This window comes from Ambystoma mexicanum, chromosome 2q, assembly GCF_040938575.1.
Source record: "Ambystoma mexicanum isolate Mex_15411 chromosome 2q, UKY_AmexF1_1, whole genome shotgun sequence".
Taxonomy (NCBI): Eukaryota; Metazoa; Chordata; class Amphibia; order Caudata; family Ambystomatidae; genus Ambystoma; species Ambystoma mexicanum.
Window position 1 is genome coordinate 1,187,848,137 of NC_090924.1, and position 16,970 is coordinate 1,187,865,106.

The 16,970-nt window shown below is 44.2% G+C and overlaps 1 protein-coding gene across 1 annotated transcript in view; it reads left to right on the forward strand.

Moving 5' to 3' along the window:
• Positions 1-388: 388 nt before the first annotated feature.
• PLXDC2 (plexin domain containing 2) overlaps positions 389-16,970 on the forward strand; it is a 1,961,518-nt gene continuing 1,944,936 nt past the window's right edge. The window contains exon 1 of the mRNA XM_069648589.1: positions 389-1,008. Within this exon, the coding sequence (XP_069504690.1) occupies positions 906-1,008 (103 nt within the window). The 5' untranslated portion in view covers positions 389-905. The remainder of the gene's footprint in view (positions 1,009-16,970) is intronic.

Sequence of the window (16,970 nt, forward strand, 5' to 3'; positions counted from 1 at the left end):
AGGCAAAGGACCACGAAAGTGGAAGGAACATAGAAAAAGAAACAAAGAAACATTGCCCATGCAATGACAACGGGGGAAGAAGAAAAAGAACTGTGGGAAAGCAAACAAAAGAGGAAAAGAGAGTCAAAAGGTTAAATGAAAGGCAGCATATTCTTATGCAATATCGGACTACGAGCACCACGTGTTGGAAATCTTTGTTATGCAACTTGGGTTTGCTTATCGGTCGTGAATCATCCTATAAAAGGATTAAGTTACGTTTGCCTAAATTGAGTTTTGCTTTTTCTCCAAGCAGCGTTGTCCTCCCCCTTTCCCATTCTCCTACGATAAGCAAGTCGTCCTCCAAGCTCGGGAAGCTGCCGCTGGCCTCTTAGTTGCGCGGGGCTCAGTGTTTAGGAAGTAAACAGTGGGCAGCGGCAGCAGCAGCAGGCAGTGACTGGTGGGAAGGCAACTCGCAGGCAGGCAGGAAGGCAGCAGCTCCCACGCGACAGCACTGGCTGCCCTGACTGGATGCAGTCTCGGAAAGCGGGTCTCGGCGAGAGGTCCAGCCAGCCGTCTGCCGCAACAGCAGCAGTGACCCGGCCTCCCTCTCCCTGCTCTGGAGACTGGAAAGGCTAGCCTTGCTGCAACCCATCCCTCTCCTATCGCCGCCGCCGCGAGGAATCTGCTGCTTGGCACTGCCCGTCGCGCGCTCATATTGAGTCAATTGCATTGAGTGGAGTTTTTCTCATTGGAACACTGGACTTGGCAGGGCAGGTGGGAGTAGCGCTGGGGCGGAATTGTAATACGGGCTTCCAGCCGGCTTAAGCCACAGCAAAGGAAAGCTGCTTGCAACCTTGTGGATTTGTTGTCAATCTTTTCTTGGGTTTTTTTTGCTGTCTTGTTGCTTTTGGATTTGGCTGGCAAGGATGGCGACAGTGAAGCATGGCAACTTTGTCATGGGAGTTCTCTTTCTGTGGCAACGCTTAGCAGACCCGTGCCATGCAGGAGCGACCTCCGGGCTAACCAACGGTAAACAAAACAAACTCCTTTCCTCCTCCTATGTTTAGCGAGAAAGATAAGTATGAGCACGTATGTAGGTAGTAGGAGTAAATGTTGATCTTTGGAAAAATGTGAGAACATTCCACGTGTATATGGTATCCATAGATAGAATAAGTGACTCAGGGAACATGCCAGTATGTGCTGTAAACTCGTGCAGCAACACTGATCGCAATGCCGTGAACTTGGTATATTTCGAGTGTGCTCGTTGTGTTCTTGGTCTATGTGAAATACGCACGCTTTTAACTTACAGCCATAGGGTTCCCACGCTAGGAGCGCGCATGATTCCGGAAAGAACATTCGGTCCCTTTGCTACGGTTCGGGGGGCCTGGGGGTGTCATGCATGTGTTAACACATGTAACGCAGCCCCGCCGTTGTGTGGCCTGCGCGGGAGCAGTCCAGTGTGCAGTGAACTGCGGGCAGCCACTGAGCCTTTCAGGTCCTCCTTAGGGGTTCACACGGGGGTGGTTACTCGTGACGTCTTCTCACGCTGGTCTAGAAGAGATATTCCGTTTGGTGGAAGTGCATTGTCTGTGTCTCTCCAAAGAAATGTGTGAGTGACCATAAATAGGGAATGTCACCCACCCTCGTGTTTGCACCAATCGAGAATAGGTTGAGCCACTTTTCCTGCAACTTCAGTGCGCTCCAAACTTTGAAGACCACTCCCTCCCTTGGGAATCCGGGCTACACTGTGTGTCCTGGTCCAGTTTTTAGAAATAACATGCTCGCTGTATCGAGGTTCACAATAGTGGAGAATGCGAGTGGCAAACGCGGCTAGTAATTTATCATGCGCCCTCACGAGTGGGCACCATCTCATAGGGCACGAGATAGGACCTATGCTTTCTCTTTCTCGGAGCGTTCCTAATGTGGTAAATGCTCAAACGTCTGTGCATTCCCCGTGAGTTGGAAGGGCAATTCTGACTGGGGCCCCTTATCAGGTGACCACACAGGTTCAGGCATCACTCAATGGTGGCACCCAGAATGGCAGAAGCACCCCTTGTTCAGAGCAGAATTGTCTGAATTTAACCATACTATAAAGTGGACGACGTTGACCCACCCTGTGGGTGGAGCCAGGAGGATATGCAAATGAGGAGCATTCCCCTCTGGCAATGCTCCTGAGTGGGGAACATCTCACCTAACAGGTTATGTGGCCATGTTCATGCTCCGCAAGGAGGTGCTTGACCTTTGCAAATGTAACTGTGATACCGCAAGAAGTCTTAAAGAGTCGTATGAAATGCCTTTTCTGTCTGTGTACTTCTTAAAAGCCACATCACCCCTATTTACTTGTATTTCATTGGAGACCACGACCTATCTATTTGTTCCAGATGATATCAATTTCAAATTCCCTCATTATGTGAGTTCTAAGTGGTGTTCGAGGTGGATTGACTCATCCCGCACATACGCTCTATGATCACCCTCCATCGCCCCTTCTTCCCCGAGGAACTGCGCCCAGAAGCCCCTGGGTCCCCCACAGCGACTTCCTCTGTTCCTCAGATGCTCTGAAAGTCTTGACACCTAAAGGAGCGCAGCCCGCCGCAGAACTGAGTGCAGGCGAGTGTCTGCGAAGGGACACACAGCACTCGTAAGAAAGCGCGTGGCTGTCTCATTGTCAAAATCATGTCAAACGCACTTTGTTGTAAAGCGCTATAACAATCTCAAGAAATACAAATACAAAATGCATGTGTTGCCTTGAGCGATTGGTGAAGCCTCCGCCTGGCAGTCTACGTGCCCCGCCGAATCATGTCCAACTGGCGCATCTGTGGGCAACTGTGAATGGGAATTCACAAAGTAGCGGCATAGCTCAGTATATTTTGGAGCAGTTGTAAATCATCTTTATAATCAAAGTGAAACATGAGTTCCTTTGTTTGGGCGCCTCTTTAGTGCCAAGGACGAGGTATCTCGTCCTTGGGGTTACCTCCCCAGTGCCAAGGACGAGATAGCTCGTCCTTGGCACTTAAGGGGTTAATGAAGGAGGGAATGTTAGAAGGCTTTGCATGGTGAAATACTGAAATCACCAAAAAGGCCTTGGCATTGGGGGGAAAACCCATGGCAGTTAAAAGGTTAAATATTAGAATGCAGAGACCAACTCAGATACACATCAGACTGCCAAGTGCGCCGACATCCTGCATCGGATCACCAAACTTGGAGGGCAAAGTTATCAGAAACCCCAGCAAGACGATTGGCTGTAGTGGGGGGGGGGGCGGGTTAAAAGTGGCCTGTCACCTGTGATCTCCTGCAGATCCCGTTCGAGAACATGAAGCAAGAGAATGTAGCTGTCAGCTACTTCTTAATCAGGCAAACACATCCAATTGCTTCACGTGGTAAAGGTTGCCCCAGTGCTCAGTGAATGCACGGTGGCATGCAACATTGATGGCTCGAGTGCTGCCCAACTACCAGCAGGACGCCTAAGTGAAGAGAAGGGGACAGGGCAATCGGGCACACTTACTACCACGTCTTTGTGTGTTTGTCAGGGAAGAATGTATTTTTGTTGTTTTTTTGTTTTTTGTTTTTTGCTTTTGCTTCTCAAACACAAAAGATGCATGCACTTGTGAGATATTAACCAATGTGTTGCTTTCAGCATTTTTATGGCGATTCTGTTTATTCGTGCATTAGTGCAGAACACGAAAGAGCTGTCTAGCCATCCAGGTGCACAGAATGAGATAGGGCCGAAGAGCCGGATGTGTTTTCCTCCCGCGAATGCGTTGCTTTATGTCTCTTTACGACACACGCGCCAGAAGACAGCCAGAGGTTATCCTTTTGTTGTGAAAACCTTTTGGCCACGTGATATTTGTCAGAATGTGAGGGTATTTTATTGATCATAACTGCATGTTTCCTGATGTAGTGCATGCAAATGAAAGAAAAGTTGCATCCCATTGGAAAACCGAAGCCAAGCTCATTCTAAAATGAAATCAGCTGTTAAACATGAATGCAAGTGTTCTATGCCTTACTATCTACTGTGCACTGTGTTTCATGTATTGCTCTTGTGTCTTCCAGTAGCCTTCGCTTTCTTTCATGTGTGCTTTTAGTTCACCCATGTTGTCCAAATCTGTATTTTTCTGTACAATCATCAGTGCTGCACATTTTAGTCACTGCTGTAAATCATCTTTTGTTAAAGAAAGTGAACTCTGTGTAAGTACTACTTCTCCAACATCTATTGGGGTTTTGTGAAGGAAATTGGACGTTTGCAATAAAAACACCTCTTTTAGCCAAACGTACATAAACCACACTTTTAAGGCAACCTCAGCATTGACGTTAGTTTGCTTTTGCAACGCTTGGTTCACCATGCGTCCACTAGAGGGCAGGCATAGCACCCTCCACGCTCTGTGGCTCGTAACTTGTTTTTCTATTCCAGAGAAACTGCCCTATGGAAACTCACAGAGGCTATTCATTTCAAAGTAGAGTCGCTCTTAAAAGAAAAGAGACATGCAAGATCCAAAACAGGAATAATAGTTTAAATAGTATCGTGTGTATGTCCAACACGTATCTATATTGTGTTACATTCCTGACTAACTTACGTTAAAGGCTATGTTGCACTTTTGGAAGAAGTCTTACGGGGGACCCTGCGCACAATCACTCTGAGTTTTGTTTCTATGGAAGAAGTCTTATTTATTTATGGATGCATTTTATTTATTTCATTTTACATTTATATAGCACACTAAGCCCTGAGGCATCAAGGCGCTTATTTCTTTCCTTTTAGTATCAGAGAGGAGTTTTCTATAGGCCTGTAAGACTTTGACTGTTGTTCCGCCTCTTCTGTAACAGGAGGTGTTCTTCACCTGATGTTGAGGCTTTCCTAATGAGCATGGTTGCTGTCCATATGGTTGTGCCAAAAATCGTGAAAGAGCGGAACACCTTTTTATGCCTATTGCCTATTGTGGTGTTTTTGCATTTGATCCACATTTCTTTTTGTTCCTGTGCATGAACTCAACCTCATTTTAGAGTAGGCTGGTGTGGTGCAGCCTGGGGAGTTGCTAGGTCTGGAAAAGACCCGGGGCTAAGCTGATGTCGGAACTGTTGGGACTGGGGGCTAGCTAGTCTTTTGGCTGTAGCTCCTGAGATTCTATCTGGGGCTACAACCAAAAGATCAGGGGCTATAGCCCCCTTAGCCCCCCCTAGCAACTCCCCTGGGTGCAGCCAGAGGCTGCCACGTGAGTGTGACGCGTTCTTTGTGATTTTAAAAGTGTTCACGTTTTGCCAGCACGTTGAACGCTTCCCTCTTGCACTGTGTAACCCAGGCCCTACTGGTTTTCCCCAGATGCATTTCATTTATTTGGGAAATACTCGCCCACCGTCTCAGTGCACAAGAACATTGTATTGACGAAAAAGAACAGCCTAAAGGAACAAGGCGCCAGTATCCATTATCGAATGTAGACTATTGTTAATGTGCGCAAACACCAACATGCACGCGCCATCCTTACGCTGCAATGTAAACACCCATTATTTGCCACATTCATTCACCATGTACAATGCCACGCGGATTTGTTGATGACGTTCATATTAAGAATGTTGATATTAAGAGTGTGTAAATGAAACAGTATAATACGGGCTACGTAGATGATGTCACTCAGATAGAAGGCAGTAGGAATGACCAGTGTTGCTCTACCTTAGTGGGCGTAGAATCCATTGCTATATGCTCTGCCACTTTGGCAAAGTGGAAAGAAGCCCAAAAGAAGTTCTTTTATTATAAAGGCTCTTCTTTGTTATAGATTTGTATTGGATATTAGTCACTTTTTTTTTTATAATGAAAGGTACAGGTTTACCTTTTGATCATGTTTAATGTATATGTGGTTTTAATTGTGGTGTATTTTGTATTTTGATGTGCAGAAACTTTGTAATGAACTATGGAAAGTCAACAATTAATATGAGCGTACAATGCAGCAGACTATGGAAGAGGCACGTCCTTAAAGTGAACCATATTCAAAACACACTATACTCCATGGATCAGTGGAAAACACGCAATTCATAGGATGCGCAGTAACAGTGAGAAAAGGAAATCTCGTATCTTTTCATTCCTGGTAGAGCTGCATTGTGCATGGCTAGATGACACACACGAGATTGCAGCAGTGCAAAAGGTGCAGGTGCACCTTTTCAGAGCAGGTCCTTGTTGCGTATGGCCACGTTTCCTACACCGTGTTCTGCCCTTTTCAATGCGACATCGAAGAAGATATGGGGAAGGAGAAACGACCATGTGGGACAAGGGCCTGAGGAACCGGGCACAGTAAAGGTTGAACAGGGCAAAGACTAGAGGGGCGAGCAGGCGAGGAAGCAAAGTGAGGTTTCAAGGGTATCCTCCACATGGGGATGAGGGGCTGGTGAAAGGTGTGGTGGCGGTCACCCCACAAAAGGGAAGCGCGCTGATGCATAGTGCTGGTAATGGAAATTATCTGTAGTATCCCACCTGTACAGGGTGTGAGAGCTGGCGGTAGCGTGGGGCGCTGTGGCGGGGTGTGAGGCAGGAGACTTTTCTCAGCCTCCATAAATAAACATTTCTGTTTCAGGAGATTAATTATTAACACCTTCAAAATATCCCAAGAGAAGAGCAGCATTTCCTATAATGTTGCAAGCAAAATATACGAGGTGCACACCTTTCAGTAGAGTATATCCCTAACAGGCATATAGCCAGATGTCCTGACCTGGTGTTCAAGTGGTCTTGTGTGCAAGTCTCCCGACATTTGTCCTGATGACATGAGTTCAAATCCTGGGCCCGGTGACAAAAATGCTGAAACCATTAAATGGCGTCTGGATGATGCATTCAAGCAAAGTGGAACTCATAGGGCCCGATTCATGGAATTATTGGTGCAGAAAATAGGGCACTTACATGCAAAACTGCACACAAATCCGCCTTTGGCGATTCATGAAATCGAATGCGCTGGACTTGCGTGGATTTTGCGCTTGCTTGGCGCGTCTGTGCGAGTCGTCAAGGGCCTTGCGTGAGACTCCAAGCAGACCCTGGGCGTGGCTTGCGCAGAGGGCTGGGAAGAGGGCATAGCACCAAAAATGGGGATGAACTTTCAAAAAAGTGGGCTTTCCGAGGGACGGCCTACAGGCAGTCACTCACACACCCACAATTGCGCGGCACAAGACGTATTCATGGATTTGATCATGCAACCTCTGGGCCGGGAAATGGCCACACAAGTCCTTCATATGATCCACCACCTGAAGGCAGGCGTAAGTACACTTGCCCGTATGATTTGCAGTGCGCAGGGTGAGATTTCATGTCAGATTTCGGGGGGCGTGTACTTAATCGGGTTTCCGATGGAACTTTGGGATGCGTGTAAGCAGTGTAGCGGATGCAGGAACGTTTTACGGGGGTTTGCACACAGATTTCCTGAGTTATTGCTGAGTTACGATTTTTCATACGCATATGCTTGGTATGCCGGATACAGTTACGGGGGACCCTGCGCACAATCACTCTGAGTTTTGTTTCTATGGACTACTAAAGGATTTCCTACTCTCCCAAATGGATTGAAAGAATTATTAAGATTACATTTCATATTTATATTTTTGTATGGTCAGAATATGCATGGTTGAATATTAACCTTGATGATGCACACACAGAACCTTTGCTAAACAGCACAGGTCTTCTTCAAATTTTTTCCCAATGTGTCAGTTACACACGGGATGGTATCTCCCATCTCTTTCACTGAAACTGTACTATCTCCTCCCACAAAAACTCATGTGAGCATGAGTCTCACACAGTCTGAAATCCGGGATTCCCTACTCCTCCTGCACCTTCTCACAAGTGTACCCTGATAGCTTGTGTCTTGCCCACTGACCTCAAGTGGTAGACAATGACTTGACATGGGAATCTACCGCCACTCTGAATTACTGCTAATTCCTCCCACAAAAGTGACACAATGGTGAGTGTCCCACAAGCTGTCTTCAGTGACACTGACTAGCGACTGATATCGAGAACAAAGAGGCATCCAGGTTTTAGTGGTGAAGGTCTTACAAACTTAATCTAAGCTCTCATTCTGGCAAGTTTATTATCTTGAGAGACAAATCTACTTTTTTAGAAACGTGTCATTCTCACAAAACCCCATGCATGCTGTGATTATGACCCTTAACGTTATTAGCTTAGCATAAATTACGTCATGGTTGAAGTATCTAAAATCAAAACAGGAATACTTCGCACGTTGCTAAATCGTTGTCATAGGTCTTATGGAAACATTGGTTACAATCCTTGGATATAATTTTCTGGAGAAGGAGTGTTCTACTGTTAGAGCCATAAAGCTTTGTATCTAGTGACCCTGAGTATGCTTGACAGTGTAATTTAATAAAGTTACCAAACATTTTTGTTAAATGACATAGTGGCCACAAATGTGCAATAGAGAAATCATTGCAGATCCTGCAACCACTAGTATATGAACAATCTTCTGTATTATGTGAAAGTGAATGAGCTACTAAAATGTGCAATCTGTACTCTTCGTTTTTTAATTGTCGTTTTATTATTTTCATTTTGTAAATTTAGAAACATACCCAAAAGCCATACATATTTTACAGGAATTCAGCATTTTAACTGTGTACATCTCTTTATTATATATATCTTTAGTATACCTACAGGTTATGCTCACTGAAATGATGTGGGTAACAGCATAGCATGACGCTGTTAGCACAGCAGAAGATATTGAAACACCTTGCCCGTTTTCAGCATGCAAAAACCCTTACATCGATTCATGGAGACGTCTTTGCAAGCTGTTCTGGGACCTTGGGGGACCTTTGCAGAGGTCCGTCATGTCCGTCACGTCTTTGCCTGCAGTTGGGCGCTCTGCAAATTGAGGGACAGGCCTAGGCAAGGCAATAAATAGAGGTAGAACATGCATAGTCCCCATTCCCAATGTAGAATGAGGAAGTACAAGGACTTGCAAGGGTGTGTCGAGGAACATGCTACGCAAAGACAGTCTGCATGCCCATCAATGTGCAAACACAAGCGTATTCATGGATCTGAACGCGCAACTTCACTTCGATTGAAGAAGCACCCAGAGCTTGCGATCTTACTGCCACATGAAAGGGCCCACAAAGTACCAATTGCATTGGAACCAATGCGCAAAGGTAAGGTGGGATCAGGAATTTAGTGGTGCATGCACGCAGTTGTGCTCCTGATTGCAGTTAGGGTTGTTCGTATGCAGGTTAGCGGGAGGCAGACTTGATTTACGGGGGTTCACATGCAATTTACCCGGATCTGGCTTCACTTGCGAGAAATGGTAAGCATATTGTCGGGGTGCAGTTAGGAGTTACGGGGGACCGTATGCAGTGTCGCTGGGATGCTGCCTTTGTTGTCGGTGGATGGGACCCAGGATTACCGGGATGCAAGATGTTGCGGATAAGTACTGCGCAAAGGTAGGAATATGAGGCTGGATTTGCTTTGCTTCAGGGCGTGTTATGGGCATTCCATGGGCAAATCGAATTTCCTTGCGCATCAGGTTGTTTTGCCCTTCAGATTCCATTAATATGTGAAATATGCAAGGAATACATTTTGTGCAGGGATGCCCAAATTCGATTTCGGTCTGGAGGGATTCGCTTGGTTTTTGTGCGCTTCCTATAAATCAGGCACTATGTAGGGTTATAAGACAAATGTTCCTCATCCTCGCGGATACAGTGGGCAAACGGTACTTTCACAGGCAGGGAGTGCAATCTTTCTACATAATGTGGGGTGCACTGAATACAAGTCTCGTAGAACTCGGCAAAAGCACTCCTTTAAAGGCCAGCACAGATAGAGAGCATCTACCAGGATAGATCTGAGAGCCACGTAGATTGTAATGTCAAAGCTGGTGCAGCTGATGGCAAATGCGGTGTTCATGTTTAGTCTTTTCTTTCCAATATATTTTCAGACATTATACTCCAATATTACAACATTAGATATTGGGCCTCATTACACGGATGGTGGTAAGGATTTACCGGTACCGGTAAAATACGGGTACCGGTAAATCCTTACCGCCTTACTACGAGGTCCCTTTGTGGGTTGGGGGATTTAACGCCTGCTTTTTGCAGGCGTTAAAAACCAACCCGCAAAGGGACCCAGGGAGCTAATTACGGTACCACAATTTGCGGTACCGTAATTAGCGCCTTCCCCATTCCCATAGAGCCCTATGGGCCAAAAATGGGAATGGGGAAGGGCAATGGTGGAAGGGGGAATTACCGCCCTGCCAACCTTGGAATGGGGCGGTAATTCCCCTTTCCGCCAAGGCGGTGCCGGTATTTTACCGACATGAACCATGGCGCTAATAGCGCCATGGTTCTCCGCCATCCGTGTAATGAGGCCCATTGACTTGTTTTTCCTCTTTAAAATCACAACTCACAATGTTCAGTCTTCACATTTGTATTTTAATAACCATTGTGCAACTCTTCAAAATGTTATATTTCTGTGTTCACCTCGTTTCTGGGTCAAAAAATAGTATTAAATCAAACATCTATTTCCTATGCCAGTATGTTTAGTGTAGCCTTGTTTTACTCATGTCAACATTTGTCTTGTGAACTGCACGTTCTGTGTAAAACTTCAAGAATGCTCTCATAAACATGTTCCCTTTCTGGAATACAAGCTCTTATCACTTTTATCATTTATAGGGAGTGCCTGACAAACTGAAAACGTGAGGCCCTGCATGGAATTTTATGAAGGCAAGTCTGTAGGTTGACATGCAGTGGGAAGCAGGGACATGGGCAAGAGCTTTGTGTATTTAATTCCCTTCCCCAAGGAGTGCATATTTCTCTGGAAGGAGAGACAGTCTTTCAAGTTTGCTGGTAGGGTGGATACAATTTGGTCAGGTAGACGGTTAACCATCCATGCAGGGCTCTATAGGTTAGACATAAGCACGGTTTAAACAAACACTTTTCAATGGAATTGCACCATTGTAAAAAGCTATTTAAATCAGGCCCTTGGGGTTTTCAATTCGACCACCTGTATCACTGGCATCATCTTTAATCATTTAGGAGCTAAATCTGGGGCCAATGTTGATGTGATAACACTATTTGATGTATACATTAACTTTCTGAAGCTGATGAATATCTGTTTGGGGGGACCATCACGAGTGATGTAACATAAGAAGGAGGTGCACGTGAAAGACAGCATTCTGAACAACATTCTCGACTCAGCCAAACATTATTTTGTTTTAGTATTATTTTATCTGCACAGTAAAATATTCACAACATCACACCTGTCTGCTACACTCGCTGATCTGCAAGCATTCATTGAAAAATCCAGGAATTAATTAGCAGCACAGATGACGAATAGTTAATTGGTTTCCGGACAGGGACATTGAGTTCATTTAACACATTAATTGCATCTGTGAATTAATTACATTAATTATGTTACCCACATAAACCCATTATTTCCATAAACTACATTACGTTAAAAGAGACTCAGAAGTAATGCCATATTAACCAACATGGCCAAGACGTTAGACAGTTTAAGTTATGCAAATCTATACTAGCCATAGTATATGGGCGGTAAGCTAATTAACAATTATTATTTTAGATTAGTTGGCCATCTGGTCATTATTGATATTATCATAACGAAGAGGCAATGACACGTTCACACTTTAGGGAAAGGTGTGTGTGCGTGTTGTTTTTGTGTGTATGTACATCTGTGTTCCTGATAGGCAACCACATCCTCTACCATTACATATTGTAACAACACAAGGATCTGGAATGTGGCTCCACAAATGTCCACGTGGTAGCTTTGGGCTGTCCCGATTTATTTCATAAAATGCTGTAGATTTCCTTTCCAAAACGTTCAAAGAATAGACACTTTGTATTATGGCCTTCTAAATCGACATTGACTAGATAATGCATGTATGAAAATGGACAACCTGGCATGAGGGGTTCAATACATGTTATCTGGCCCCATTATTGAAAGAAGATCTGCAAGCCTCCTATCAAACTATGAATCCCCTGGGAACAACCTCATTCTCCGAAATTTCAAGAGCCCTCAGTGGTGGAGACAGCTTTTGGCACCAGGCAGGGGGGGGGGGATAATAGTGCTCCAGCAGGAGGCTGGGGGGTGTACTGGGAACCAGAGGCCCCCTCTCCCGGCTCCTCCACTGAAAGCCCTCCTAGGAAGGTTCGGTCAAAAACAAAGGTTTCTATCGACTCAAATTTGGGGCGATCCATCTTCTAAATAATGAAAGCCCAGTAGACTTAGATGCACATGTCCAAAATAACCTTTCCCAATAGTTGGGAAGAAAAACCTTGCCAGAAGTACTGGAAGCTTTGGCCTTAGAGCAATTCATTAATGGCTTTCCCCTAACTTTGCAACAAGGAATTGTACAACATAAACCCTCATATGAGACAGCTATTCTGGTTGCACAAGCCCACTTCGAGGCTGCCAAATATCTCAGGTCTATAACAGAACCATGAGAAAATAAAACCCCCAACTAAGTATATACCTCTGAAAAAATGGACCAGCACAGATACGTTCTCTCATAAAAGAGCCATTTCATAAATAGTAACAAAAGTTATCGATTATAGAGAAATGGGAAAAACAAAAGTACCTTTTCCTACAACCCCTATTTGCTTCCCATGTGGAGAAAAAGGTCCTATTGCTCGAGTTTTTACCAAAAATAAGCCAGGCGAACACATGGAGGTACGGTGCTTGTCAGCTGAACCATGGGAAGAAGAAAATGAAGAACTAGGGATCGAAACAGAAACTGTGGAAATGTATTATTGTGGATCCCAACCCTTTAAAAATTAACAAATACATTCTCCTGAATGGCGTATGGGTCACTGCTTTCATTGATATGGGGAGCAAACAAACCGCAGTCCATTCAGCCCTAATATATACTGAGGATCTAAAAGGGGGCCAACCAGTAAAAATACCCCTAACCCTAGAGGTAAAAACACAACCCATTGTCATAAAATTCACCATAGTGCCAGGGCTACCTGAAGAGGTCATAATATGTACTGATTTTTCAACCTTTAGGGAGTTACTAAAACCTCACGAGACTCCAAAGACTTCCTATTCACTGCTGTCTTCTTGGGAACCGTACATTAAAGCTTCTGACGGATAAGTATTGAACCGGGATATAACTCGATCTACAAAATGAGAAAAGATAAATGCATCTGTTCAGAACAAAGAGTGACTGGTGAAATAGAGAAGGGGAAGTCACCAAATTATGGGGAAAGGTATTTGATGAATCTTGGAACTTCGTCCCTTCTCCCCAAGGGGGAGGCTCCTCCTCCTGTGAGGATAGGGAGGAGAGCCAGCTCTGCAACACCTTCCCTAGGGGTCGAGGCAAGTGGGACCTCACTGGGTGGGACTCCCCCTCTGGGGACAAGGACTCCCATTCCTGTGAGGAACTCCATAGAGAACCTTCTAACAGTACATCTTCAAACCCATCCTGTAGAGAAAACTGTGAAGGAAATAGCAGTATGTGCTATTGCCAATCGGAAACTGTGATTAGTCCTTTAAAGGAAGAAAACCACCTTTAACTGGGACAAGGAAGATGACCTGTGGAAGATAAGTCCTTTGGCTACCTAATATATACAAGGGGAGGAGACTGGAGACAGAGAGAGGAAGCCCACAAGTTACGAATAAGCTCGCTCGCTTACATGGAGGAGCAGCTTGATACACGATGCCCAGTGGATGCGAGAAGGCAAACTGCAAAAGTATGCTCACTGCGTCTGGAAACCAAAGAGGAGAAAGAAACCAAGTTGGACGTGCAACGTCCCACCCCAGAGAGAGAGAGAGAGAGATGGCATGACCACAACAGACTCATGGTGGACCAGGGGTCCGATGAACACTGCTGATACCACTCTGCTAGAACTAATGGAGAACATATTAGTAGATGAAGTACCGAGGAGCCCTCTTATTCAGCAGCATGAAGAAAAAGCATCAGAAGGATCACGGGAGGCCAACTTGACAAACCAGAGAGAAGATCTCAGACAAATAATAAATCCAGAGGCATTATCTGTAACAACTGCAGGTAACAGGGAAGACAGGGGATCTGGGAGACGGACAGAGAATCATTATTGGAATGCTCATACCCATCCCAGTCAAGACAAAATATTGACTCATAGAGTAGTGAATGAGAATCATTATTGGAGTGCACATACTCGTCCCAGTCAGGGAGAAGACATTAGCACACTGCAAAATAAAAGAGGGAATGAGCCTCAATGCCTGAATGCTCATATTGGTATCAGACCAGATAACGCAATTCTAATTAAAGAAGAGAGACATAGTAGACAAGAAAAGCCTTAAGATAAGGTTGAACCAGAGAATCAGAGTATAGATGTTTCAGAGAGGAACCAAAGACTGTGAACTATATACCAAAGACCAGAGAGTCTGAGGGGAGAGTTCTAAGTAGAGAGGAGAATTACTATAAGTAAATTAGTTCCAGATAAGAACAAAAATGAAACTGAAAATTGTTATCAAAGAGAGAAGACTAGTTAAATAACCTTTTAAATGAACTTTATGAGTTGATAAAAAAAACAGTCACCGGGAACTAGTTGGATAGAGCTTACTGAACTGAACTTTGTGAGAAACAGGTTTTCAGGAGAAGGGAGACATTCTCCTGTCTATAGTTATTATAATAGTGGTAGGGTCAGAAAGGGTTCAGTTCGGACAGTGGACAGATTCTGTTTAGACTGTCACTGACAACTGACATGCACCTTTGCTAGTTTATTTAGGTAGGTAAACCCAAAGTATAGGGAAAGATAGGCATTTATCAGTTTGTTTAATACATCTTTCAGTGATATGGATAATCATAGTCTGAGTATTTCTAACTCTCTACAATAGAACATTTTTTCAAAGACAGAGACTACCTATTAGTGCACAAATCTAGTCATAAGGTCCTTCAGTTGCTCACAGGCATTCTTGCATCCTGAGGTCAAGCATCTGAATGTTCAATAAGGACATACACATAGCCATTTAGCCATCTTTCTGGTTTTATTGGTGGCATAGAGGTATTATATGGGTCGACCAGATGGACTACAATAGCTCTTTAGTAAATGTCCAGGCATTCATGAATAGGATTAAGATTTGATTATAATTAGTTAAAAGAAGTTTTGAGGAGCTGAGAGACAAACATATTTCCAATAATAATACTCTCTTGCTTCCAGATATGGGTGAGAAACTGGTTCATAAGGATACATTGCTGGCAGATTTCTATATGTTAAAATAGAATGCCATTTATAATTCTGGTGTGCTTTCAACTCAGAAGGCTTTGAGGCAGTTACCTGGGTCTAAACCACGAGGAGGTCATTTTAAAACAACCTTGGCCAAATATTCTTATTCTTGATAAGCCTCAGTTTCCCAATCCTAAACCTCAGGGATTTCCATACCCTTTAGCGCTGGCCTACAAGATAATGAGACACGCTGCACTTGCTCCACCACTCCTTGATCACTCACTCACTTATTGATGACTATAGAATGCTACATTGCGTCAGTCATTGCAGTCATCGGTCTGTAAAATACCCTTAGTTTCACCCCCAGTTATCATCAGCTAACTTAGTTCTTGGAGGCCTGTTGGGTTTCCCATTTTATGGAAGCAGCTTTGACAAATAGTTTCACATATTTGTCCATACTGCTTTTTGCTGTATCACTTCCAGAAGTATTCTTTACTGTCATGTAATGCAAATAGAAAATACAAGTGAATATTTGGAATGCAATTTATTTATGGGTGTCAAATGCCAATGTGACTGACCTGTAGGAAGTCACAGGCCATGTCCACTGTCTTGCACATGCCAGCGAATGCCAGGACCACGCTCATCATTGTGAAACTGTATTTGACAGTGACTAGCAAAGTGCCACAGTGGCAGTCCTGTTAGCAGTGAGACATGACATCATCCTGGAAATGTAATCAACACATCACTATCTGTATATTACTTTAGTCAGTGAAGGGGGCCTTTGCACATAGAACCTCGATCTCAGGATGTGAGGTTCAACTGCTTCCAGATAAATGGCTGCAGTTTCATGTGTCAGTGGTTATAACTGCCTGAGCATCATCTCCAACTTACTCTTCTTTTGCTGTAAACATATAGAAGTGCAATACAATCTGAGATATCACCTTTTCAGGTCTGTGGGCCATGATCATGATTTCTTTGAAATGTGAGATGATCAAAGGGTAGGGATAAATACAGGAATGCTGTGAATGTGATGGAATATTATTCTAACCCCTATGTTTATGGGTTCTACGTTATTTCGCCGAACAAAATTTCATCGTGGGACATTTCATCGCCGAAATCTCATCGCCAGAAACCCTGTATTTTTTTAAAAATTATTTCTAGGGGGGTTTTCCCAACCCCAGACCCCCCCTACTTTAATAATCATACCCCAACCCGCACAAAACACCCCCCAAAAATATTTTGTTAAAAAAAAGGGTTTCTGGCGATGAGAATTCCAGCGATGAAATGTCCCACGATGAAATTCCGTTCGGCAAAATGCATGTATACCATGTTTATGTGCACATACTCTGTGTAAAGATGTTCCTCATATTGTTTCATGGTTTTAGTGTCTGATCACCATTGAGGGAGCATCGCACATGACTGACATCATGTACCTTAAACAGATCACACACACCCATTAATGTCAAACGCCACACCTTCCACCAAAAGTTTCACCTTCCCCCAATCATTTCATACTTGAAATCCCTCCCCTTTGACTGCATTGACCACAATAACCCTTTGTAAAGACTGGAGGGGATGGGGGGTCTGTACTTCTGCTCTCTATATGGTAGAGGAGAGGCACAGAGGACCCCAGCCAAGATTCTCTATAAGGTAGCAATGGGTGAGCAATCAGGCCTAGCTTCTCAGGAGGTGATGCAGGCTGGTTCTTAAGTACAGTGTAGTCCCCAAGCCCCCACAAAGGAATGTCCACACACTGTATTACTGGAAACACAGTCCTTGGGCCTCATTCCGACTCAGGCGTTAAGGGGTTTACGGCGCCCTAATATTCAAGGTTATGTACACTATCACAATAACTCACTTTGTGCTCAGAAAATCTA